Source organism: Diabrotica virgifera, chromosome 7 (assembly GCF_917563875.1).
Source record: "Diabrotica virgifera virgifera chromosome 7, PGI_DIABVI_V3a".
Classification (NCBI taxonomy): Eukaryota; Metazoa; Arthropoda; class Insecta; order Coleoptera; family Chrysomelidae; genus Diabrotica; species Diabrotica virgifera.
The window spans coordinates 147,985,620-148,012,600 of record NC_065449.1 but is presented as its reverse complement, the minus strand read 5'-3'; the positions used below and the strand labels follow the sequence as shown (position 1 = coordinate 148,012,600).

At 32.3% G+C, this 26,981-nt stretch overlaps 1 protein-coding gene across 4 annotated transcripts in view; it reads left to right on the top strand.

Annotated features, from left to right (window-relative positions):
* The window catches only part of LOC114335387 (dmX-like protein 2), a 257,436-nt gene that overhangs the window by 61,233 nt on the left and 169,222 nt on the right, over nt 1-26,981 (top strand). For all 4 annotated transcript variants that reach the window (XM_050656400.1, XM_050656403.1, XM_050656401.1 and 1 more), the window contains 7 exons: nt 4,378-4,498; nt 5,088-5,270; nt 5,442-5,572; nt 9,872-10,049; nt 14,828-14,992; nt 16,755-16,998; nt 23,506-23,775. In XM_050656400.1, the coding sequence (XP_050512357.1) occupies nt 4,378-4,498; nt 5,088-5,270; nt 5,442-5,572; nt 9,872-10,049; nt 14,828-14,992; nt 16,755-16,998; nt 23,506-23,775 (1,292 nt within the window). The remainder of the gene's footprint in view (nt 1-4,377; nt 4,499-5,087; nt 5,271-5,441; nt 5,573-9,871; nt 10,050-14,827; nt 14,993-16,754; nt 16,999-23,505; nt 23,776-26,981) is intronic.

The window sequence follows — 26,981 nt, the reverse complement described above, 5'->3', positions numbered from 1 at the left end:
TCTTTGCATCTAGTTTCCTTCTTTTCTGGTCAGGAATATGTACATATGCATCACACCCAAACACTTTCATGTGGTCAAATACAGGTTTCTGCCCTGTCCACTGTTCATAAGCTGTAGAACCTGGTGTCTGTTTGCTTGTAATTCTGTTGCAAATGTAGATGGCAGTATTAACTGCCTCTGCCCATAGCCTCTTATCTACTCCAGATTGGTATAACATACATCGAACCATTTCTACAATCAATCTGTTATCTCGCTCAGATCTGCCATTTTGCTCTGGAGTGTATGGTGCTGTGGTTTCTGACTCTATACCTTCTTGTTCTGAATACAATTTGAAAGCATTATTTGTATACTCAGTACCATTATCTGTATGCAGTTTTTCAACAGAATAGCCATACTTTGTCTTAATTTTTCTATTATATACTTTGAAACAATCTAGTACATCTGCTTTATGTCGAATAAAATATGCTACTCTATACCCGGTGTACTCATCTTTGAATGTTACAAAGTAACGTGCTCCTCGTACAGATTCAGTTTGCATAGGTCCACAAACATCACTAAATATTCTTTTTCCAGGAGGTAACTTAGTGTGTGGTCTCTCTTTAAAAGTCTTCTTATGTTGTTTTCCCATCAAACAACCTTCACACACAAAATCTTGTTTCTTTTCTGTAACACCTTTGATTAAAAAGATTAAGTTTTCACTCTAATGGCATATAAAACAACATAATGCTATTCCACATCCCACCAGAATGAAAACAATGGGAACCATCTCTGGTTACATCTCCGAGGCTTCTACAATTTGCAAGCCATACGGATGCTGAGACTAAGGAAGATAAGGGGATTCTACAATTTACAATTCACGTCCCATCTGCTCAGCGCGGTAAAGTTCCAACGAGAATGGTTCCCTTTGTACTCTAATCAGAGTAAATGTAAATAAAAAAAAATTAAAAAAAAATCAATGTTCTCGTTGGAACTTTACCGCACTGAGCAGATGGGACGTGAATTGTAAATTGTAGAATTCCCTCATCTTCCTTAGTCTCAGCATCCGTATGGCTTGCAAATTGTAGAAGCCTCGGAGGTGTAACCAGAGAAGGTTCCCATTGTTTTCATTCTGGTGGGATGTGGAATAACATTATGTTGTTTGTTTTATATGCCATTAGAGTGAAAACTTAGTCTTTTTGTTAGCAGTTGCCGCTAGGGCATCTATGCCATTTCGTTCGTTGCAATCCGGGACTGCACGCTGGGGTTTGTTTTGGTTGGATCGGGGAGAGCAGCATATGTGCCTCCTGATGAGAGACTAATAAGTTTCGAAACCGGTAGAGGTGCTTGATGCACTTTCTGATTGGACTAGAATATGGTTCGGCTGTATTTTCGTTTTGCAACGAAATTGAAAATGGTTATTCATTTTTGATTTACATTTACTCTGATTAGAGTACAAAGGGAACCATTATCGTTGGAACTTTACCGCCCTGAGCAGATGGGACGTGAATTGTAAATTGTAGAATTCCCTCATCTTCCTTAGTCTCAGCATCCGTATGGCTTGCAAATTGTAGAAGCCTCGGAGGTGTAACCAGAGAAGGTTCCCATTGTTTTCATTCTGGTGGGATGTGGAATAACATTATGTTGTTTTATATGCCATTAGAGTGAAAACTTAGTCTTTTTGTTAGCAGTTGCCGCTAGGGCATCTATGCCATTTCGTTCGTTGCAATCCGGGACTGCACGCTGGGGTTTGTTTTGGTTGGATCGGGGAGAGCAGCATATGTGCCTCCTGATGAGAGACTAATAAGTTTCTAAACCGGTAGAGGTGCTTGATGCACTCTCTGATTGGACTAGAATATGGTTCGGCTGTATTTTCGTTTTGCAACGAAATTGAAAATGGTTATTCATTTTTGATTTACCTTTGATTAAGTTCATTTTTACCATTTCTTCTAAATATTTCTTATTAACATGTCCCAATCTTTCATGCCATATCTTTAAATCATCTACTGTAGTCACACATGCATTATATATTATTGTGCGAAACATCATTTTATATGTGTTGTTTATATCCTTTATAGCAACTGCTGCTAGATTCTCATTTTCATATACTTTGGCTTCATTGTTAATCTTAATTACACTCATACCTTTGTTTGTCAAAACACCTTCTGAAAATAAATTCTTTCTCAACTGTGGGATATATAGCACATCATTTATAGTGGATTTAAACCATTGTCCATTGATCAACTTCTCTATTTTAATAGTTCCCTTACCTTGTACTGGTAGTGTTTGATTATTGCCAAGTGATACCTGTGATGTAAAAGTTCTGTCAATATTAAAAAATATTCTTCCCTGTAACACATACAGTCGGAAAAATGAAAGAATACCCATGAACGAACATATAAAACACGCTGTATTTTCCTGTCACCGTGTCAGAAAGAAAATTGCCCAGCGCAAGTACATGTAATAATAATTATTACATATACTTGCGATGGCCAATTTTTTGTGTGATACGGTGACAGGAAAATACAGCGTGTTTTATATGTTCGTTCATGGGTATTCTTTCATTTTTCCTACTGTATGTGCTGATGCACGACTGTCCATAATCCAATCATCACTTGTATCCACTTTTTTTAGCTGTTTCTCTTTTATGTTGAATGCACTCTCATTATTAACATTATAATATGCGCTACTCGAAGAACCACCATGCTGATTTTCTGTAGAGTTGCCAGCTTGTGCTCTGTCATTCTTTTTGTAACCTTTTCTGTAGTTACTAAAGCCACCTCTGCCTCGATTATGACTTCTATATGACCAGCTACTACTGTTTTCCTGTTCGTTCTTTTTCTCTTTGCAAAATTTGACAATGTGCCCCCGCTTTCTACATCCAAAACATATTACACCCCTTTCTTGACCTTTCTGATCATATTTTCCTTTGAATGACATTGTTGCCAGTGCTTGTTCTGTCTCTTCATATGCAGTTAAGTTCATTTCTTCATCTAACAGTCTTGCGGTAAGGTTACCTATAGTTTGTTTATCACTGTCTACGGACAACCATGCCTGTCTAACATTTCTGTACTTTTGGGGCAATGTACTCAGTATTTTTGTCATAATAGCAATATCACTCACATCATCACCTGCTTCTTTAATTTTCTTAGCAACATTCTGCACTTTTGCTATGTGTTGAGCGATAGTATCTAGGCTACTCATCTTATATTGATGAAACCGTTCATGCAACATCATTTTATTTGATTCTGATTTCTGCTCATAAATAGACGTTAAAGTGAACCTAGCCTGGGCATCCTTTTTAAACCATGCCTGTAATTCGTCTCCTGCTACTTCTGGTTTGATTAACGAGCCATCAATAACTCCATATATACCTTTGGCCCTTAAGGCACATTTCAGTTGGAACTTCCACTGTTGAAAGTTAACGCCATCAAATTTACCAACTGTGGATATATTTATTTTGTCACCCATTATTTTTTTTTGCTTCAAATTTCCGGCGACACACGCCACTCTATTTCTTTCTTTCACTGGGTCTAGTATTTTCTTTCAAACCCTTATACTTCGGACACACCGGCAAAGTCTTTAAATATACTTTCTTGCTTTTTCGGACACACCGATACTTTAAACTAAATATACGCAGTAGTTAAGTATGATCTGGGGCCACATAACCTATTAGATTTTATATATTTAATTTAAGAAAGAACTAGAGATTTGACTTTTCATAAAAACTGCTTTTTATTTATTCAACAACTGCTGCTTTCATTTTTATCAACAACAACCTACTTAATTTTTTTTTATATACATTTATACTATACTATACTTACTATTACTATACTTAAATTTAGTATAGTTTTGGTCTTCCAGACCCTCGCTTTCTTTCGAGAGTTTCTTGTTCCTCCCATTTTTTATTAATAGAAAAACTGTGGTTCTGCTTATGTTAAAATGTTCTGCTGCCTTTGATAGTGCCCAGTTATCTTTTAATTTGGTTACAATTCTTACTTTAATATATTGTTGAGTTAAGTCGTTTGTTTTATTCCTTAATAATAATAAAAATAATAACAACCACCCTAGTCCGGACGTGGGACAACAACCCTATTTTGTGTAAAAACTATCATTTATATACTCTTTATAAAATGCAGGAACTCAAAATAATATCAAAATTTAGACCTTGATAATTATTACAATTTATGAATTAACATAGGTAATCCGTTGTTTGTTTGTTTATTTTATTATTTGTCTGTCTTAATAAATATAATGTAATGTCAGACCAATCAAATACACTGCTCAAATCTTACTAAGAGTCGTATCGTTTTTTAGGAACCAGCTGTACATGCCACAAGAAAACGAAACAGTTTCAGAAGTTCTTTAAATGTTTGTTTAATATTTTCATATATTTTTCAGTGCTCTTTACATCAAAAAGCATGGAAGGACCTCTGGAATTGGACTATAGTTTTGTATACATTGCTCATCCAAGGGCTGTGACTCATATTTCTTGGAGGACTACTAGTAAATATATGCCAAAGTAAGTACTGTACGAAAATATATTGCGAAGTGTTTTTATTTTGGAAATTAGCAGAATATTTTATTGATAGGTAGTTGCGATCCATAATTTAACATTCACCTATTTGTATTTTCTGGCAACATTTTGCTCACTATTCTTTAGGTAATTTGAGCAAAAAAAAATTTAAAATATTTTTTAAAATCTCTTCATATTCACGTAAAAAAGCAAACACCTTTTATTCAATAAAAATGAACGTTATTGTAGATATTTTCTTTAAAAAACTGCAACTAGTTAAGTAGGTACGTGTCAGTTTTTTGTAGTTCAAATTAAAAAAAAATTGTAGTAAATTCAAAAATGAATAGATAATTTTTTAAAAAAGCATTGTTTGCTCCAGGGAGAAAATGTTGACACCAATCCTGAGAGCTCGCCACTGGTTAAATTACAAAAATTAGATGATTTCAAAAAATATCTTTTTTACATACTATGTTATTCACGAAATTTGAAAATACATGTTGATAAGTGGGTGCATTCCATATTAAATGTTTAATTTCCATCTTTCAATACTGATTTTATGTTATGTGCTTTTTCTTTATATTACAAAACCTTTTAGGGGATCAGTATCAAACATGCTGGTAACTTCTTGCAAAGACAACATCTGTCGTTTGTGGGTGGAAACCGTTTTACCAGAAGATGGCCTGGTCAATTTATCTCAACTAGACCCACAGGCACACCATCCCAAGTTTAGAACACACAGGCACAAACATCGATTTATGCAACGACTAAAACATATGAAGTAAGTATATAGAACTTAAAAATTTTAAATTCGAAAAAAAAGCTATAAATCACAACAGAACATAATTTAAAATATATATTAAAGAAAAAAAATTTTGTCTTTCGTTTGGCCCCTAAAGTTAAAGACGTGTAACTTTAAAAATGACACAAATATATAAAATTTAATTTTTAGGACCTGCTTTCACATACGGCGTAACGCAAAAGATCAGGGACATGGTAAAGGCTATGCATCTCCACTTATACCAACGTTACCCTCTACGTATAGCGTTCACGATTTTCATTCCTATGGATATCATGGAACGGGTAAGACTTTTTATTTTCCATTTACTTAAATAGTAAAATGTAGAAGGTAAAAAATATTTTGCATATTAACACCAGTATTACTAGTAATAAGCGCAAAATTTCAACCCAATGCTTTTTAAATGTATTCATTTTTTCCAATTCTGAGAAAGTTAATAAGTATTTTTGAAAAATTTAAAATATATCATTAAGGCTATGGGTACATAATTCGCAAATATTTTACGTGTGTCCCTACTTTTTCTGTCTTTACACGGCAAATTACGTGTAGTAAAATTCACACTGGTATGGATATGTAAACAGTACTAGAATGTCATTCTACTTGAAAATGTCATCATTAATTTAAAGAGATGGGTTTTGAATGTTCTTGGATAACTGTTATTTTTATAATTGCAAATTATTAATTCAGTTAATAAATGTGATAATTTTTTCACTAACTATGTATTCAGTGATTGTAATAATTTATTTGTACAACAAAGACTAATACTCAATCGAGAAAAAAAGAAAAGTGTTAAAGTGATTTTTTAATAATATATTGTTATGGAACGCTTACAATTTTGAACATCTTTAACAACAAAATACTTGGATCACAGAATATATTATCCTGATGTATTCTCTGCTTGGATCTTCCACAAATAATACACAATAAATAACTATTTCTTAAGTTCACGTCTTAAATCAATTATTTATCAAATACACTATATATCAATAATATTTAATCAATAACTCAACACATTCCCGATGCAATGTCAAATATTTAAAATTGTCACTGATTGTCAGTGTCTGACTGACAATAGGGCTTTTCATTCACAGTCATTTGTTTCGAGCTTCTGTCGTGTGTCACATAATATTAATATATCTACGTCATACGTTATTGGTATATAACAATGATACAAACCAAAGACGTATGGCGTAGATATATTAATATTATGTGACACATGACAGAAGCTCGAAACAAATGACAATCGATGAAAAGCCCTATATATGCTGACAATATTATATTCGGCTGAGTGCGTTGTAAGACAAAGATAGATTTGGAAAATATTACCACGGCATTGTGGTCATTTTTTTTGAATCCTGAAAAAACCAATAAATATTTTTGAAAAATTTAAACGCAGAATGAAAGACTAAATTATTACCGATGGCCGAAAGTCCCTTAGAATAAATAAAAAGTTTATTTTGAATGATATATTTGAAATTAAAAATCACACTAAATTTTCTCTTAGTTTTTCACCCCTGTAACTTATTAAAATAAACATTATAGAAGTTCTCAGGGACTTTCGGCCCTCGCTAATAACGTAATCTTTCATTCTGCGTTTAAATTTTTCAAAAATACTTATTAGTTTTTTCAGGATTCGAAAAAAATGAATCCCCATTTGAATTGCATTGCAGCCGAAAAAACGTACCGATCCTCTTAAGTTTAAGAAGCAACATACCAAAAAGTTCTACTGGAACTGCGAAATTAGATGTTTTTTAAATAACTTCGAAAATATAAATTTTCGAAAAAAAAACTGACCATTGGAAAATTCAGAAAATTTTACAAATAAACCTTATATAAAGAGTTTTCTAAAATTAAATGTGTAGCTTCTATAATTTTTTATTTATAACTCTAAAGTCACCCTTCTCACAAACATTGGCGCACTGTAAGCTAGCGTTCGGCGAAGTGCACGATTGAGTTATTTTAATGTAATTCTTTAACTAATGGATGAGATGAAATTTTACAAAGTGGACATGAAATAAGGACAATTAGGCTATCTTATGGTTATAATAAAAAGGCATAAAATGTATGGGCATAAGAACGGTGTGGGCGGAAAATGAGACTTACATGAATTTTGTTTAAAAATGTGTAACTAATACAATTTTTCTTATAAAACTCTCAGTACAACTTACGTTTAAAACATCTTACTAAACGATGTTTTATTAAAAAAATATATCAAAAATATAGTTCAAATAATATGACGACGTCTCAATAAATGTATTTTTTGAAAACTTCGTAGTTTTACAGAATTACCACCACTTTAAGACGGTATTACTCAAGTTTGAACAGATTTATTACAATTTTATAGGTGCTTTTTTTAAGCTTAATATTTAAAATGCACTACATTCTTTTAGTTTAGAAATGAAATAAACTATCTTTTTTGAGAAAATTAAGAAAGATAACAAAAATGTAATACAAAAACCGAAAAAAATTACCAGCTAAAAAATGTTTATACAAAGTGATCAAAACTTTTTTCTGTAAAACTTACCTAAAAGACATTTAATAATAAGCTCTAACAATAATAAATGTTCAACAAAAAATTTTTGTAGCTCTTATACAGTATGTCTGCGTAACTTGGAGCCTATTGATAACTTTTTTATTATAAGTTTTACGAAAAAAAGTTATTCTTTATAAAATACTATGCATTATATATAATCTAAGATGCCACCACCATCAAATATCAAAGTTTATTAATTTTATACGAGGTATCTATGTCAAAAAATATGAATTTCAATAAAGAGTAAAGTACCTTTATATTTCACAATATCGAAAATTGTTATTAAGGAAAGTCGTTTGGAATTAAAAAATATGTTTCAGTGTTCAATTACATCCTTCTAATTGAAATATTGTGAACTATAAAGGTACGTAACTATTAAGCGAAATTCTTATCTTTTACATACCTCGTATAAAATTGAAAAAGTTTGATATCTGATGGTTGTATCTTAGACTTTAGACCAGATAGAGTATTTTATGAAGAATTACTTTTTCTCGTAAAATTTATAATAAAATAGTTTCGTAATTAAAACAAACTGAAGTAATTCGAGAGAAAATTGATTTTTTTTTTCAATTAGACAGATGTAATTACGTATTACAATATAGTTCTTAATTCCAAACAACTTTTCATAATAACAATTTTTGATATTCTGGAATATAAAGCTACTTTACTCTCTAACAAAATCCATATTTTTGACACACCCCATACCCCGTATAAAATTGATAAAATTTGATATCTGATGATTGAGTTTTAGATTTTAGACTATGCAGAGCATTTTATTGAGAACAACTTTTTTTCGTAAAATTGATAATAAAAAAGTTTCCCTTAATATGGTTCCTTGCTACGCAGACATACTGTATAAGAGCTTGTGTATAAGAATTTTCAAATTGTAATGCCAAATTCGGATTCAGCATAATCAAAAACAAAATAGAAACATATTGGATCAAAGTAAAATGATGAATTCAACGATAGTTTTAAAATTATTTATACAAAACAATTGTTATTGTTTAAACAATGAATAAACAATTAGCGGCAAAATCTGTGAGTAGAACTTTTTACTTTAACATGTATATAAACTAACAAAAAAAAGTTTTAGAAAAATATAAGCTTGTTTGAATTTTTCCGAAACAATGCATCTTTTTGTTCTATCTTGACGCCCCCACATCCAATAGGAACTTTTTGTTTATTTTAAGAGTCTCGGCCCTCGGTAATAATGTAAAATATTTATTCATATTATATGTGAATTCATATACCGGGTGTCCACTTATATTTTCCCCCATTTTAACTGCCTATAACTACTAAACGGCTCAAGATAGAAATATGCGGTTTTCGCTGAAATGTTTTATTTTAGTAAAAGTTTTGTTTGAATGTATTGAATTTTTTATATCGCTTTCAATGACGAAAAAAAGAAATGGTGGATTTTTGAAAAAAACGTTGTTGACTTTTTTTAATGAAACACCCAGTATATTTTTTTGTAAATTGAAAGAACGGCCATTCACCTATCCAGTGATATAAAGTTTTTTAAAATGACTGAGTAATTAATTTTTAAATTGAGATATGCAACGTGGAAATCACATAACTAAATATCATTGATTAAAATAACTAAGCAAATTGATATTCTGTTATGTGATTTCCACATTGCATCTCTCATTTTAAAAATTAATTACTCAGTCATTTGACAACCGATTTTAAAAAATTTTATATCGCTGGATAGGTGAATGATCGTTCCTTCAATTTACAAAAAAATATACCGAGTCTTTCATTAAAAAAAAATCGACGTTTTTTTTTTCAAAAATCCGCCATTTTTTTAAAGCGATATAAAAAATTCAATCCATTCAAACAAAACTTTTACTAAAATAAAACATTTCGGCGAAAATCGCATATTTCTATCTTGAGCCGTTTACAAGTTATAGGCAGTTAAAATGAGGGAAAATATAACTGGACACCCGGTATTATATGAATGCATTTAAAAAGCATTGGCACGAAATTTTGCGCCTACTCTCTTAAGAGTGACAGATATATTGTTTTATTTTAATTACATATTATTGTGTAGGTATAACTCCTGGTCTACATTTTCATCTGGCTGCATCGGTGAACGCAGAAACAGACATACCACTTGTTCCAAGCATTAACTACTGCAGTCCAAAACCGGCGTTTGTTCTTCACTGGCTGGACAACAAAGAAATGCAATTCAGTCTGCAAGCAGAATTGTTTTTAGAAGAATTCGCCAGGTAATTCTGATATTTACCTACTGCGTTAGTGGATATTTTTAAGTACGGTATGCAGCAACATAATTGGTACTGAAATGCGTATGCCTCAAATTTGTCTGTGTCATGCGCCGAAACGTACTGAATGGTTTCGGAACGTCGTTATGACTTACTTGAATGTGGTGTTAATGTTAAGTGCTTCAGGATGGTTCTCAGTTTTGCAGAAATAATTTTTATCGTGGAGTACTAGGAAAATGTCACTAAAACGGTCCAAGCTTAAAATTAATAATGGTTTCAGCAGGACGGGGCAACTTGTCACACGGCCAGGGAGCACCTTCGAATAGTGCTCGATCATTTTGGGAGATTGCCACTCACCTTACCTAACGCCACCTGATGCGTACATATGAGGAATGCTGAAGGGTAGACCGATCCTCCGTCTGACATTCCGGAATTGCAGACTAGAATTAAAGATTTTTTTCGTGTCAGAGGGCATCTTTAACATCTGCTTTATAGGGAACGTCGTTGTGAATAATGGTTGCATGTATAGTAAATACACTGGCGGGAAAAAAATTTAGGTCACTAGATGAATTATAGATGTTTGATGCCTCGAATTTCCTAAACCTGTTGTCTGGTTTATGTTATTTTTTTAGTATGTTATAGCTTTATTATTTTAAGAATCTGCATGTGTTAACATTGTTGCTAGACAAGCAAATGTCATTTTATACCGAGTTTAAAGATCATACTGTGTTTTTTCCTTAAAGTTCGGAACACTCTGTGGAATATTATAGCATAGATAAAATATTGAAATTAAAACTCAATTGTAGCCTTAGGCTTTCTTAACATTTTCTTTTTTGATTCATTTGCCTATGTTGGATAATAAAAAAGTAAGGTACTTTAACAACTAAATACAGCTAAAAAGTAACAAGTGTTTCTAAATAAGTGCGACAAACTTTAAAGGGTAATTCTGCATGAACAAATAATTACCGTTGGCTTTATAAACATGTTGTTCTGAAGCTATTTCCTTGTGGCATTTTTTTAATTAAGTATTTTCTATGGGAAATAAGCCACAATTTTACTAAAGAATGAATTTATTAACGTTTCGAAGCCCAAATCGGGTTTCCTTGTCAAAATACAAAATACTATTAAAATAAACAAAAGTGTTGTTGCTAAGTAAAAAAATTCTTCTAATAATTTATTTAATCTGACTCATTTATATTGGCAATTCAGACGTATATTATACATTTTAAAGTAGAAGACTTTAAAATGATATCGCCAATATTTATGAGTTGCGTTCCTGGGACGACTTTACTAAAAGATAGTTCATTCGATTACATGAAATCAATCCTAACTCAAGAATATCCGTCGCAAAAAAATCATAGCATGTGATCTGTCTTTAAAAAGACAACCAAATGCAACGATGACAGTAAAATTCTCGCGTTAGATATTCCGTAGTAAATCACGAGGGAAAACCAGGAAAAAACCTCGTGATACTATCCCGACATCGTAAGTATTTAGTCTTACATTTAATTTACTTTCAAAAAACTAATACCAAATTCTGACTTTAATATGTTTAAATTATAAATAATATTAAAGTCAGAATTTGGTATTAGTTTTTTGAAAGTAAATTAAATGTAAGACTAAATACTTACGATGTCGGGATAGTATCACGAGGTTTTTTCCTGGTTTTCCCTCGTGATTTACTATGGAATCTCTAATGCGAGAATTTTACTGTCATCGTTGCATTTGGTTGTCTTTTTAAAGACAGATCACATGCTATGATTTTTTTGCGACGGATATTCTTGAGTTAGGATTGATTTCATGTAATCGAATGAACTATAATATACGTCTACTACTATAATGAACTAAAATGTATAATATACGTCTGAATTGCCAATATAAATGAGTCAGATTAAATAAATTATTAGTAGAATTTTTTCTTTTTTTAGAATTTTTTACTTAGCAACAACATTTTTGTTTATTTTAATAGTATTTTGAATTTTGACAACGAAACCCGATTTGGGCTTCGAAACGTTAATAAATTCATTCTTTAGTAAAATTGTGGCTTTATAAACATATGTCCACAAATACTTCATTTCCGAGATACGGGATGTTGAATTTTTTCTTACAAACTGACGGTTTATTTGTTGCTTTAAAACCGGTTGAGATATGTTATGAAATTTGGTAGGTTTTAAAACGTAGTTATCGCGCATTTTTTGACATACAATTAAGAATTTTATATTCACCATTGGCGTGCATACGGGATGTCTCTAAAATATTTATACCCGTATGCACGCCAATGGTGAATATAAAATTCTTATTTGTATGTCAAAAATGCGCAATAACTATCTCTTAAAACCTACCAAATTTCATTTGCATATCTCAACCGGTTTTAGAGCAACAAATATTCAACATCCCGTATCTCGGAAACGAAGCCTTTGTGGACATATGTTTATAAAGCAAACAGCCATTATTTTTTCATGCAGAATTACCCCTTAAAGTTTGTCGCACTTATTAAGAAACATCCTGTATTGATGAGGAACATGCTAGTTGTTAAAGTACCTAACTTTTTTATTATCCAACATAAGCAAATTAATCAAAAACGAAAATGTTAACAGAGTCTAAGGCTACAATCGAGTTTTAATTTCAATATTTTATCTATGTTATAATATTCCACAGGGTGTTCCGAACTTTAAGGAAGAAACACAGTATGATTGTTACACCTGGTATAAAATGACATTTACCTGTGTAGCAACAATATTAATACATTGAGATTATTAAATAATAAATCTATAAGCTACTAAAAAATCACTCAATTCGGACAACAGGTTTAGGAAGTTCGAGGCATCAAACGTGTATAATTCATCTCGGGCCGGTTGTTCGAACGCTAATCAACAATGATCACTATCAAATATTTAATTACTGTCACCAAAACTGTCAGTGTCAACTTTTATTGGGTTGCTGAAAACATAATTGATTAAAATTATGAGATTAGTTAATCAATTAACATAACAATTATTAACGTAATTGATTAAGTAATTTCATAATTGTAATCAATTATGTTTTCAGCAACCCAAACAAAGTTGACATTGACAGTTGGTGACAGTAATTAAATATTTGATAATGATCATTGTTGATTAGCGTTCGAACAACCGGCCCCTAGTGACCTAAATTTTTTGCCCGCCAGTGTATATAAATAATCATAAACATTTCAATATTCATTTCAGTATTGTTTATTTTGCCGCATACTTCGGAAAAAAAAAGTATTTTAAGACAACTGTTCTTTAATATATTATTCCCTATGCTTCTTCAAACACCGTACTGGCCATCTGGCTACTGATACAGGTTGCGTTCATTACTGCGCAGCACACTTTTACAGGTAAATATCTCGAATTAAAAATTATTGTAAGACGAAACATTTTTTTGTCATTACTTTTTAAACATTATTAGAAATATGAACTATAATGTCCAGACATTTCTGTGGTTTAAAAAGTAATAAAAAATTTTTCGTCCTAAAATAATTTAAATTTAATATACAGGGTGATTGATAAGTGTGATAAAGCTCAGTAGATCCGCTATAGTAATAGATAGCAATAAAAGTTAGTAACAAAAATTGTAGCCAACTTTCAGCTTCATATTACGAAATTAGTTAGAATGTTACAGGGTGTTCGATAACATAGTGGCAGACCAAACTTATGTTTTTTAAATGGAACACCCTATATTTTATTTTATATTCGAAATCCATTTAACTTCCCCATCACAAAAATATAAAGGTTTGTTATGTTATATAGGGCTTTTACAAAGTTATAACCAATTTTTTATGAAAATCGTAACAAGTTCAGTCCCCTGTATAAATAAAAATAAACACAACAGCAATGGTTTATTGGTGCCATATTTTTTTGTTGATTGTGAAAGTTTTTAAGAATTGTTGATATTGCTAATTTTCCTTATATCGAATACAGGGTGAGTCAAAACGCAAGTACATTCTTTTCTCAGAAATTTTAAATGGAACACCCTGTATTTTGTATTACTATCGAAAAGTATCATTACCGTACTTTAATTTTTCTATAATATTCCCTATGCCTAAATTTGTTAGTTTTCGAGATATTTTCATTTTTCAGAGCAAGTTATTAATTAGGGTGTTCTATTTAAAATTACTGAGAAAATAATGTACTTGCGTTTTGACTCACCCTGTATTCGATGTAAAGAAAATTAGCAATATCAATCATTTTTATAAATTTTTACAATCATCAAAAAAATATGGCACCAATAAACCTTTGCTGTTGTGCTTACTTTCATTTCTACAGGGAGCTGAATTTATTACGATTTTCATAGAACATTGGTTATAACTTTGTAAATACCCTGTATAACATAACAAACCTTTATATTTTTGTGATGGGGAAGTTAAGAAGATTTCGAATATAAAATAAAATATGGGGTGTTCCATTTAAAAAAACAAAAGTTTGGTCTGCCACTATGTTATCGAACACCCTGTAACATTCTAACTAATTTTGTAATGTGAAGCTCAAAGTTGTCTACAATTTTTGATATTAACTTTTATTGTTATCTATTACTATAGCGGATTACTATAGCTTTATCACAACAGTCACCCTGATTTTGTATTTACCTGTACAGGTGTGCTGCGTAGTAATGAACGCAACCTGTATCAGCAACCAGATGGCCGGTACGGTGTTTGAGGAAGCACGGGGAACAATATATGAAAGAATCAGCTGTCTTAAAATACTTTCTCGAAAACGTTGCTAGCTCTTAGACCATAATTGATATACTGGCAATTGTTTTTTCAGACCTGTAGTAGATAATCCAGATTCAGAAGAGTCCGAAGAACCTGCGATGGAATCTGGTGGATCAGACGGTGTTGATGTAAGAATCGAAAGTTTCCTTAGAGATTGGCATCACAGTCCTGACTTGTTATTTAGTATTCATCCAGTTGATGGAAGCTTTCTAATTTGGTGAGTATTATTTACAAATAATTATGTGTAGTCTATAAGTATATCAAAATATAAGTTCCTTCGCGAGTGATGAAGTTTAGTAAAATTGTAATAGTTTTGTAAAGCAAAACGAAATTAGTTTGCAGGGCGACGCGTGACTTTTTCTAAAGTGTTACCAAAACCAGATGTAAAAAAATTTTATTTAAAAAAATTATTTTGAACCTAAATTATTAAATGCACGCACACTGTAATCTGTAATAGGTACTAAACCAACGTTACCAATCCAAAAAATGGTTACAATACTGATATACACCGCGTGCCCACGCGCCGCATCTAGAGCCATCGCTCCTTCAAAATTTTCAGAAAGGAGCTAGTCCCGAGCGACAGTGAGGTTCCTCCTGCGTTACCACTGCCAAATGTGACTAACAACGTATATTAACGTGCAACGGATTCACATAATCTCGCCAATATTTTCGTGCGTCTAGTTGGCTATTTACTGAATGAGGTACTATTAACAAATATTTCTGTTGATAAAAAATATAAATGGAATTATTTCATAGTAGTCATAAAATATTTATTTGCAAGATTTTTAACTGTTACCAATGGTAACAGTGGTTACATGGACGCTTCGCCAGTGTTACTTTGTCTAAAAATGCTAAGCTAAACAGATAAACATATTAATTTAGTCTTCGGTAGATGACGATGTTTGAGAGAGCGCATAACTGTCAAATATTTTCAAACGATGACATCTATCGCATGATGTCCAAAAAATTTTTGACACTTTTGTGTTAGAGCGTAGGCGCAAAATTTCGGACCAATTAAATTTTTAAATGCGTTCATTTTTTTCGAATCCTGGGAAAACTAATAAATATTTTTGAAAAATTTAAACGCAGAATGAAAGATTACATTATTACAAGATTACAAAAGTTTCTTTTGAATGAGATATTTGAAATTAAAAATCACACTCTTTTTTCCTTTTTTTCACCTTATTATTAAAATAAACATAATAGAAGTTTTCAGCGACTTTCGGCCCTCAATTGGCCTCAAGTTGGCTACAATTTTTGTTATTAACTTTTATCGCTATCTATTACTATAACGGATCTACGGAACTTTACCCCACTAATCAATCACCCTGTAGATATAGGCAGCGGAATAAGACAGGGAGACTCATTGTGTCCCATCCTCTTCAATTTAATCATGGATGAAATCATCAAAAACGTCAACAAAGGAAGAGGATATAGAATGAGAAACAAAGAAGTAAAAATACTCATGTTATGCAGATGACGCAATATTGATAGCCCAAGATGAAGATAGTCTGCTACGATTAGTCCACAGATTTAACATAAGAGCAAAATAATTCAATATGACACTGAATACATAATTAGTGAAAAAATAATCCTATTAATTAACTGAATTAATCTTTTAAGCGATTTTACAGGTAACGGTTATTTATCCAAGAACATTCAAAAACTGAACGAAATAGCCATCTCTATGTTAATGATGACAATGCCATTGTCAACTAATGTTTACATCTCCATAATAGTGAGAATTTTACTACACGTGATTTGCCGTGTAAAGAAAGAAAATGTAGGGATAGCCGTAAAATATTTGCGTCTACGCTCTTAACAAATATAGATATATTGAATAAAACATGGATGCATTTGCGATTTTTATATATGTATGCGAAAGAATTGTCCAGTTATCCTGTTTTTAACTCATGTGACCTGTATACCATAAGCTTTCCCAACTAAAGCGATTTTAATGTTATTTGCGTTTGTTTTAGGGTGGTAGAATGGTTGGACGAATTTCATCCTGGTTCATTCAGACAAGCTCAAGTATCATTTTCTACTCGCATACCATCTGCTTTCCCACTGGGTGACTCTATGAGCATGTCAACGACTGTCAGTCTCTATAATACTACACCTCTGCTTAAACATCTGGTCAAGGATGCCATTCATAAAGATGTTATTTATGATAGGAATCTGTCGAGTGTAAAGGAAGAAGACGAAAATAAGTCGCAAAAAGATGTAAGATTGCATTTGCTTTTTATTCATTTTTGATAATTATTCGGCTGATGTATCAAACACATTTTGCAAATAATCTGGCTAATATCTGTTACTCCAGTGAATAAGTGGTTAAAAGTCAAGTTTACATAGTTTTCAGGAGACGACTTACAAGTTTTGACAACATGCCATAAATCGATTTTATATGGTGGAATGCTAAAACTTTACATAAAATTAAGATAGAACAGAAACGTATTATTGGTCTAATTCTGTAACTACTAAGTGATTAGGTTAATTAGATATGAGACTTAACCCATTTATTCACCGTCGACTTACCCAGTTATTCACCTCAATATGTTAATGAAAATAAGGCAATCTATACACATATTTTATTTTTCGGTTTAATGGCTTAAAACTTAAAAAAGAATATTTCTTTATTTAAAGTTTAACAAAAAAGTTTTACAGTTTAAAAAACATTTATTCTGAATTAGATTCTATATCTTGGTCAGGATCCAATTCCTCCAGGTCAGGATCATTGGCGGCATCCTTTTTCGTTTTCAGATTTTGATAAAATGCATGGAATGAAGGACCTATTAAAGGCAATAAACACAATAGTCTTCTTTCTTTTCTGTGGCTATCGGCACTGATTTCTTGTTAATGTTAGGTAAAAAAAATAATATAGTCTATGAGCAAAATTTATTGTTTTAAAACGATCTTCTTGTTTTAATGACCATTTAAATGAAATATGGTCGCCGCTTTTAACATATTGAAGATATTGGACTGGTTTCCACAGAAACTTTTCGACATCATTATCAATTTTTTTAATAATCTTAATAATGTTTTGTCACAAGTGAATTGAAATCGAAGAAATTATCTTTCAACATCATCACAATTTCCAAGGGATTTTTCTGTTTAGCAATTCTGATTACCTGTACAAAGTTTTTAAGATGATTGATGATTTATTTACATTGGTTTTTTCTTGGCTCTTTCAATAACGGAGTGGTCAATATCACACTCCATATGCATATGACCACTAACCAAAAATTGGTGGTTGATATTCAGGTTTGCTTTTTGATTAACAAAATTAAGAAACATTATTGCAATGACATTATTTTTATTCTGACCACCATAAGTATCGGAATAAAATTTTACTTCCGTTTTTTCATAGGGCAAGTGTGTTAAAAAATGATGATTAAGGCATGAGGCGATTTCATTGGCTCTCCTGTCAGATATAGTTTCATCCCACAAATAGCAAGTTGATTTTTCTGTTACCATGTCATGCACCGTGAAGTTAAAGCTCCACAGCTGCCTCTTATGGATATAAACTGAGGTTTTAATGTAAGGGGTAGGCAGGCACTGTTGCAAGTCAAATGCATAAACTCCTTTCGATTGATTTTCTTTAGCTATTGCCTTGTCTTGACTTTTCTGTTCATAAGCAAATTGGGCCATGCTATAATGTTCGTCTCTTTCGGCTATTAATTGTGTTTTAGTTTCTCCTGAGGACAATTTAATTTGTACATTAAAATTGTCACATTTGTGACATGTGTGCTGCTTTGGTTTTTTAAAATCTAAACTTAAATCACGAAAGATTTTAGTGTAAATAGTTAGGCAAACAGAAGATGCTCGTCCTTCCTTATACAAATCAAACTATTTTTGAAATAGTCAAATTGGACGGTAAAAATTTTTTATTAGTTCGATTTCGACAATAGTGGCTCTCGTAAGTGGGGAACGACAAAATATATCTGGTTTATATTGTAAGTTAGTCAGAAAATGTAATTAAGGGCCGGTTGTTCGAAAGCTAATCAACAATGATCATTATCAAATATTTAATTACTGTCACCAACTGTCAATGTCAACTTTGTTGGGGTTGCTGAAAACATAATATGAAATTACTTAATCAATTATGTTAATAATTTTTATGTCAATTGATTAACTAATCTCATAATTTTAATCAATTATGTTTTCAGCAACCCAATAAAAGTTGACATTGACAGTTTTGGTGAAAGTAATTAAATATTTGATAGTGATCATTGTTGATTAGCGTTCACAACCGGCCCTAAATATATTATAGTTAACCATTTATATACAGTGGCCAGAGGGGACCAAAAGACGTCAACTCGAGTTAACATGTTAAGCACAGTAAACGATGATTGGTCATAACCGATTATTAAGTTTTTAGGTTAGTCGATTTAATCTAAATAGTACATAAATTTCAAAGATGGACAAAGATACACATACGTATAACCTTGGCTAGAGTCCGCTCACAGCTTAACTACTTATTCACAACATCTGAGAAGTCATTATTTACTCATTAGTGCACTTAACCCATTTTGGAAAAAAATCGACTTAACCACTTATTCACTGGACTAACAGATATATAGTCCAGTCATTGAGAGCAAAAATAGGATATTACGTCCGAATTCTATCCTAATACATCGATTTTAATGAAATTTTGGGAAAGTACTTTTTAGACTTTAATAGTGTTTCATGAAGTTAAATAAAGGTCCTTTTATACTTTAATACATTACTTTTAGTTGGCTGAATAATTTATCCCCTATAAACTACCACCTTTGTTAATAAAATGGGCAAAAAAAGTTATTTATTAATATTTATAATTAATTTAATATATAATTTAAATCAATTTTATATCGTTATTTTGGTTCAATGCTATTTTCCTTTTTTTTTCATTTTTTAACCCTTAAAAATCCCTTTCTTTATAAAAATAAAAAAAATAAAATACATTTCAACATATCATTTAAATATCTCTTTATTTGCATGATATTTATACTTTTTTGGCATTAACAATAAAAATACCTTTTTGTAATTTTACATCCCTTGAAACAACTCCTCATGATGGAAAATATAAAACTAGAGAAAAAAATTATCTTTGCAGAAAAAAAAAATAAAATTTGTACATAATATGTATATACATTCCACCTTTCACCAACAGCTGTGAAAAGTGAGTAGTCGGTATACCGCGACTCCATTCAATCTACTCCAAAAATTGAAAAAAAAAAACAATTTTTGTTTTTTTACATTGACTTTGTTCATTGTAAAGATGCCGTATCCAATTTAAAAACTATTTTAAAGTAAATCTGAAGGACTATAACACCACATTGATCACATCAATACAAAATCTTTAGTTTCCAATATGTATAGGGTTAAGGGGTCTAAGAAAGGTGATACTCGCGTTTCCAAATTAAATGAAAATAGTGATACCTTTGACAGTTTTTATGTTACAGTAATGAAAAAAAATCAAAAGTGCCAAAAACCCTACATTTTTTTACTGAATCATATTTTTCGTATCTCTTATTATTTTGGAGTTACACAGAGAAAAAAGCAGATTTTTAAAAAGATTTAAAAATACGCTCTAATTTGATCTTTTAATTTTGATTTGATTTTTTTTTTCAAAAACCATGCATTTTAAATCAGTTCAATTATTTGAGCATAGAAATAACACTAAAATAAAAGGGATTGTAAATGGAAAACCATGTATTTAAATTCTGGTGGATGCGGAATTAAATATACTGCCAATTTTTATTAAAACGTATGAGTAATCAATTTTCTTGCACCGTGTATCTCACTTGGTTTGAATGCAATTGACATGTAACAGTACTCACTTTAAAGGTACTACAAAAAGGGTTGTCAGCATCATACCCGTAAAATCGATCATTTTTCTGTTATTTCAATGCACCAATTCGAGCATTAAAAAAAAACTCCTTTCTTCTACCATATCTCGCATTGTATTGCACCTAAAAGATTTGTGAACCAATCGAATTTCTTTGATTTTTCATTAGCTATAAAAATATTTCTTACCATTTTCTTTCCTTAGATGCATAGTTTTTAAGTAATTCGCAAAAAAAAATCCGAAAAGGTGTTATTTTTCAATGAAAAAAAAACAAATATTCAATCACGAATAACCCAAAAAGTATTGAGTTTTCAAAATAAATTATATAATATTTTTTGCTTAGAACTAGGTCCTTTAACTTCAGTAGTGTACCTATGCCGGTTCTATGACACAAGTTCCAAATTCTCCGCCAGATCGCGCTATTTTAATTTTTAATCCGAACCTCCGAATAGCGACCTCTATCGAACGGAGGATGAGTTTATCCTCTCATGCGCCGTTGTCACTCTTGGAATCTACATTAGTTCAGCTATTATCCGCTAGGCGGCCATTTTTAATTTACGTAATTTTCTATTTCTATTAATTATTAAACAAAAAATTCACCGAGTGTGGAATTGAACCCGCAATGGTAGATCTGCAGCCATAAGTGATGTTCGCGTCGCTATGTAAGCCCTACTTTGATTGAGAACTAGTAGAAATACAAAAAAATCTTGGGTCGTTGTTGAGGAGATGACGTAAATTAAAAATGGTCGCCTAGCGAATAATAGCTGAACTATGACAGTCCATAATGTAGATTCCAAGAGCGACAACGGCGCATGAGAGCATTTACTTATCCTCCATTCGATAGAGGTCGCTACGAGTAAATTAATTTGGATTAAAAATTAAAGTAGCGCCATCTGGCGGAGAATTTTAAAAATTTGTCATAGAACCGGCATAGGTACACTACTAACTACTTCCGGGGTTATTTTGACCAAAACAAATGTATACCAGTGGCGTAGCGTGAGTGTCGGCCGCCCGGGGCGGAAGACAATTTTGCCGCCCTCTTATTTAGGTATTTTAATTTATTGTATAACATTACATACATTAATTATAAAGAACTTTTCGGCGAGAACAGTTATCATTATTTTGCATTATACAGGTTGGATTTTAAATACAAAAGTTTATCAATCAAAAGTTTTACAATCACGTTTATTAATACAAAAATTCTTTTACTTTAACCAATTAGATACATTGATATAACTTAGGTACCTATCACTTAAGATCAGGTAGGTACACCTTGACGATCGACAAAATGAAATAAAATCAATATTTAATTAGAACTAGAACGATACTATAATGTTATATTTTTATCTTTATTGAAAAGTAATATGAGTATTGTTAGAATTAAAAACAAAACTTCCGTCTTCAATTAAAAATTTATACGTCTACTTTTTTTAAGAGCAAATTCTTTTATTGTACCATCAATGTCTATCGCATCACACACCTCTTGCTCAATAGACAAAATAGCCAAATTAGTTAGTCTTGCGGTAGTCATTGTCGATCTTAAATAATTTTTAATCAATTCCAATTTTGAAAAACTCCTCTCACAGCAGCTGGCATTGCTTATAGCAACTGTGAAAAATATTCGGAATATTATTAAAATATTGGGCAGAGTATCTTGCAGCTTGGATTTAACAATAAATTTAAATAATTCAAGTGAGTCTGCATTAATCAATCTCGTTGCCTGTAGCAGCAACAGCAACGAAAGTGCGCAGTCGAAGTTTTTATAGCTTCAAACCCTGCTCGTCAATTTCGTCAGATGAGTAGTCTACATTTCTACATTCAGTGTTGTCTGGATCTAATAATATAGCCGGCTTTAGATAAACAAACTTATCCGTTAAATTCTGTAGCTGTTGAAAACGCTCACGAATTTCTACAATAGCTCTATCTAATGAAGAAAACAGCTTTCGTCTCAACTCAACAGCTTTCGTCTCAACTCATTTTCACAAGACAAGTTAGTACCTCTAGTTCCGTCATCAAAAATATGCTTTCTTGTTATGCGCCTCCGAGGTTTTATGGAAATTCCAAGTTCTTCACACATATTTTTGCATAACTACAGCGCCATTTGCCCATTTCTTTCTTTTCTCTGTCAACATCATCTGCAAAGCATTTACTTTCTGAGCGCACAATCTTATGTCAAGTTCCCTTGTTTGTAAAAAGTGACGACAATGGCTTTAGGATGCCATGTCACATTTACGGCATCGCCTCTTGCACTCCCCCGGGTGTCTTGAATCCTTCTTTTGTCTGTAGCTGCTATCAGAGCTTCCCAACGATGTGTTGATGAGGCAAAAAAAAAGAATAGCAACGTTCTGAAGTGCCGAAAAAAGTTGGGCTGATTATTAGTCATAAACGGGGAATTCCCACAAGTCAGTATAGACGTTGTTGCCAGTCGCTACAAAATATCATTCAAAGAAAAGAAATTCCCCAAATTCGTCATAAAATAAGTAATGAACAATCCCGTGCTCCTTTCAATCGGTCCGAATTTGTAGTTGCGATAAAAATATAAAATGGTTCAAATATTTACAAACTATTTTTATTATTTATTGTTAAATTTTGTCGCCCCTAAGAAGCGCCTCCCGGGGCGGGCCGCCCCTGCCGCTCTCACTACGCTACGCCACTGATGTATACCCCGAGAAGGGGTTGGAACCACCGTCAAGATAAAAGCGTATTTTGGTATAGCGCAGACTTTGTTTCTTGAGCTATTCCCTACTTATTATGAAAATATCAAGTAAATTGATACATTAGGACGAAATTCGAAGCCAAATATCATCATTGACTAGACTTATAATAACACTAATTAAGTAATATCCGAAATAATAAAACTAATTGCAGAAAGATACCTTCATTTTTTTGCTTTGCTTCTTTAGGTTTTAATAGCACCTCCAGAAGATCAAAACGAAGCCACCCCTGTAGTTTCATTAGTAACGAAACACGACAACGGCACTCTAAACTTGTGGCAAATCACGTTTGCCGACAAGAGCAAATTCAGTCAAGTATTAAGTATTGGATATAAGAGTAGAGCCTCTGGTCATAGGTTCAGAGTTAACGATATTACTTGTCATCCTGTATTACCGCTGCTGTTGACCACGAGCCATCACAACATTATTGAAGAGAAGTCCAAAGAACACAACAAAACGGTAAGTTTATATTTCATTGATTCCAATGTGTTTGGATCTATGTAGAGAGGTAGGGCTGTTACTCCAAGAAATGAATATTTTATCCTACATATTGCTATGAGGAGGCCACTGCTATGTTGTGTTGTTCATCGTGTGAATGAAACAGTTAATTGCGTTAGTCAAATATATTTTATCGGATATCACTAAAATTTAGATCAGTAACACAATCACATCTTTTTAATTTGTCTTTACTCTCTTTATTAATCACATCAGTCACACAGTGTGTTTCAAATAGAAGTCTTCTTCTTCTTCTTATTTTTATATAGACATTACTCTGTCTGTTTGTCAATGTGCCTCCAGTAAGTTGTCATTCCATCTTTTTCGTGGTCTTCCCACTTATCGTCTTCCTATTGAGGAACCGTCTCTCGCCGTCCTTACTACTCTATTTGTTGTCATTCGGCTTATGTGGTCGTTCCATTCTACTCTTCTGCTTTTCACCCAGTTATTAATGTTGTCCACCTTGCATTTCCTTCGTATATCTGCACTTCTAGCCCTATCCCACAGCGTCTTACCATCGATTTTTCGCAATGTTTGCATCCCTGCTGTTTCTAGCATTCTTTTTGTCCTTTCTCTATCAGGTCGTGTTTCTGCCGCGTATGTCATTATTGGTCTGATGACTGTTTTGTAAATTCTGCCTTTCACTTCTTTTCCGATGTTTCTATTTCTCCATATTGTTTCATTCAGGCAACCTGCGGCTCTGTTTGCTTTATTCACCTGATCTTCCACTTCTGTTTCGAGCTTTCCGTAGCTGCATAGTGTGATGCCTAGATATTTAAACTCCATGACTCGTTCTATTATTTGACCCTCCAGCTCTAATTTACACCTTATTAGATCTGCTGTTATAACCATGCACTTAGTCTTTTTTTGGGGAAATTAACATGTTAAATTTTCTAGCGGTTATATGAAATTCGTGCAGCATACGTTGTAAATCATCTTCACTTTGAGAGATTAGTATTGCGTCGTCTGCATAGCAGATTATTTTAAGTTGTTTTTCTCCCATTTGGTATCCTTTTTTTGTTCTTACTTTTTTTATTATTTCGTCCATGATCAGGTTGAACAACAGAGGACTCAGGGAATCTCCCTGTCTTATCCCATTGCCAGCTTCAATTGGGTCAGTTAGTTCTTCATCTACTTTTACTTTTATTGTGTTGTTCTGGTTGATATTTTCGATCGTTTTAATTATTCCTAGAGGTACCTCTCTTGCGTACAATAAATGGATAACGTCCTTTAACTTGACCCTGTCAAATACCTTCTTAAGGTCCACGAAACATTAGTATGCCGGTCTGTTGTATTCTAACGATTTTTCTTGAATCTGCCTCATTATAAATATAGCGTCGGTACATGATCTTCCCGACCTAAAACCTTGTTGTTCTTCTGCTAATGTTATAATTTTATTCAGTTTGTTTGTTATCACTTTGGTCGTTAATTTTAGTGTTGTGTTTAATAAATTAATTCCTCTGTAATTCTCCGGGTCCGATTTTTCTCCCTTTTAGAAGAGAGATATTAGGATGCTTGATCTTCATTCTTGTGGTATTCTGTTTTGTTCTATTATCTTTTGGATTAGTTTTAATAATTGTTTGGTCAGGTCTTGTCCTCCACACTTTAGGAGTTCATTCGATATTCAGTCCTCTCCTGGTGATTTTATATTTTTTAATTTCCTTAATGCTTCCGTTACCTCTGCTTCTTCAATATTTATTTCTTCGTTTGTTGTCATTTCAGGTGTTGGTGGTTCGTTATCGTTATCTTTAGCAAACAGACATCGAAAATAGTCTGCCCAAGTTTCCTTCTGAATGTGTTTCGTTTTTATTAGTTCATTCATCTCTTTTCTTTGTCCTCTGATCATTCTCCGTATTTCCTTTTGTGTTCCGTAGAAGTCGTATTCCACCTGTTTTGAGAAACTCTCCCAGTGTTCTCTTTTTATTTGTCTGACTAAAGTGTTTGTTTCGTTTCTAATTCTTTTATAGTGGTTGTATGCCTGTTGTGTTTTTGTGTTCTGTATTGTAATAGAAGTCCTAGAAATTAATTATGTACATATCTAAGGCAAAAAACGGCAAAGTACCAGTCCCAGGCAATATCCCAGCAGAATAGATTAAAATGGGGCAACCAAACTTTACCAACATCTATCAAGACTTTCCGAAACTGTCTTAACTGGCGCCAAACATTCGAAAGAATGGACATTGTCACATCTATAAAACATTCATAAAAAGTGAAGCAAAGAAGATTATCAGAATCGAGGAAAAGTGCACTATTGAGTACGAAGCAGATTGAGCTATTGATCAGAATAAATGGTAAACTTTTGAGAAATAAAATTAAAACAATATATGGACATGGAAGCAGAGAAGCAGGTTTTAGAGCAGGAGCAGGTTTAAGATCTATTGCCGATCGCCTTTTTACTATTATCCAAGCAGTGGAAATGAAAAGAGCATTTAAACAAGAACTTTTAATATTATTAAGAAATTTAACAAGAAATTAAAACACATTTTATTTACCGATCTGAAAAAGGTATATGAAAGTGTCCCTCAGGAAAAAACTATGGAAAGCCTTAAAAAGTACGAACATTAGTGTTACGCTAATAAATTATGTGAACGAATCATAGAGTTATACCATTGTAAATGTGAAAACGACAAATATTTTGTTAAATCTATTTAAGGTAAACTTAGGTTTAATAAGGGAAGTTGCCTATCACCGACTACTTAAAATAATTGCCTTAAAACTTTACAAGGGGAAGTTTCAAAATGTGGGAATTCCATTAACAGAAAACAACATACTATATACTATAAATATACTATGCTTAGCGGACGATCAAGTGATATCAACCCAACAACATGAGGACCTAGAATATACAGTGAAATCACAAATTTATTTGTGAGGGGGACATTGTAGACTAGTTTTCAACTAAACTACATCAACCCTCTAGCGGGGGCGGACACAACCCCAAAATCTTTAATGGAAAGGGGGGTTAAGTGATACCTCATTTTGAAAGTCATTCAATTACCTTTTCAAAAATACCGCATACCTGATATTTCTGTTTAGTACTTTTGGAAAAATCTTGGACTCAATACTCTAAAAAATTTTGGAGTTCTGAACTCGATACTTAATATCTTTACGCTTTTACTTGATTTTTCCAAAAATACTCAAAAAAATTCTCTAAATACTCCAACACTCAA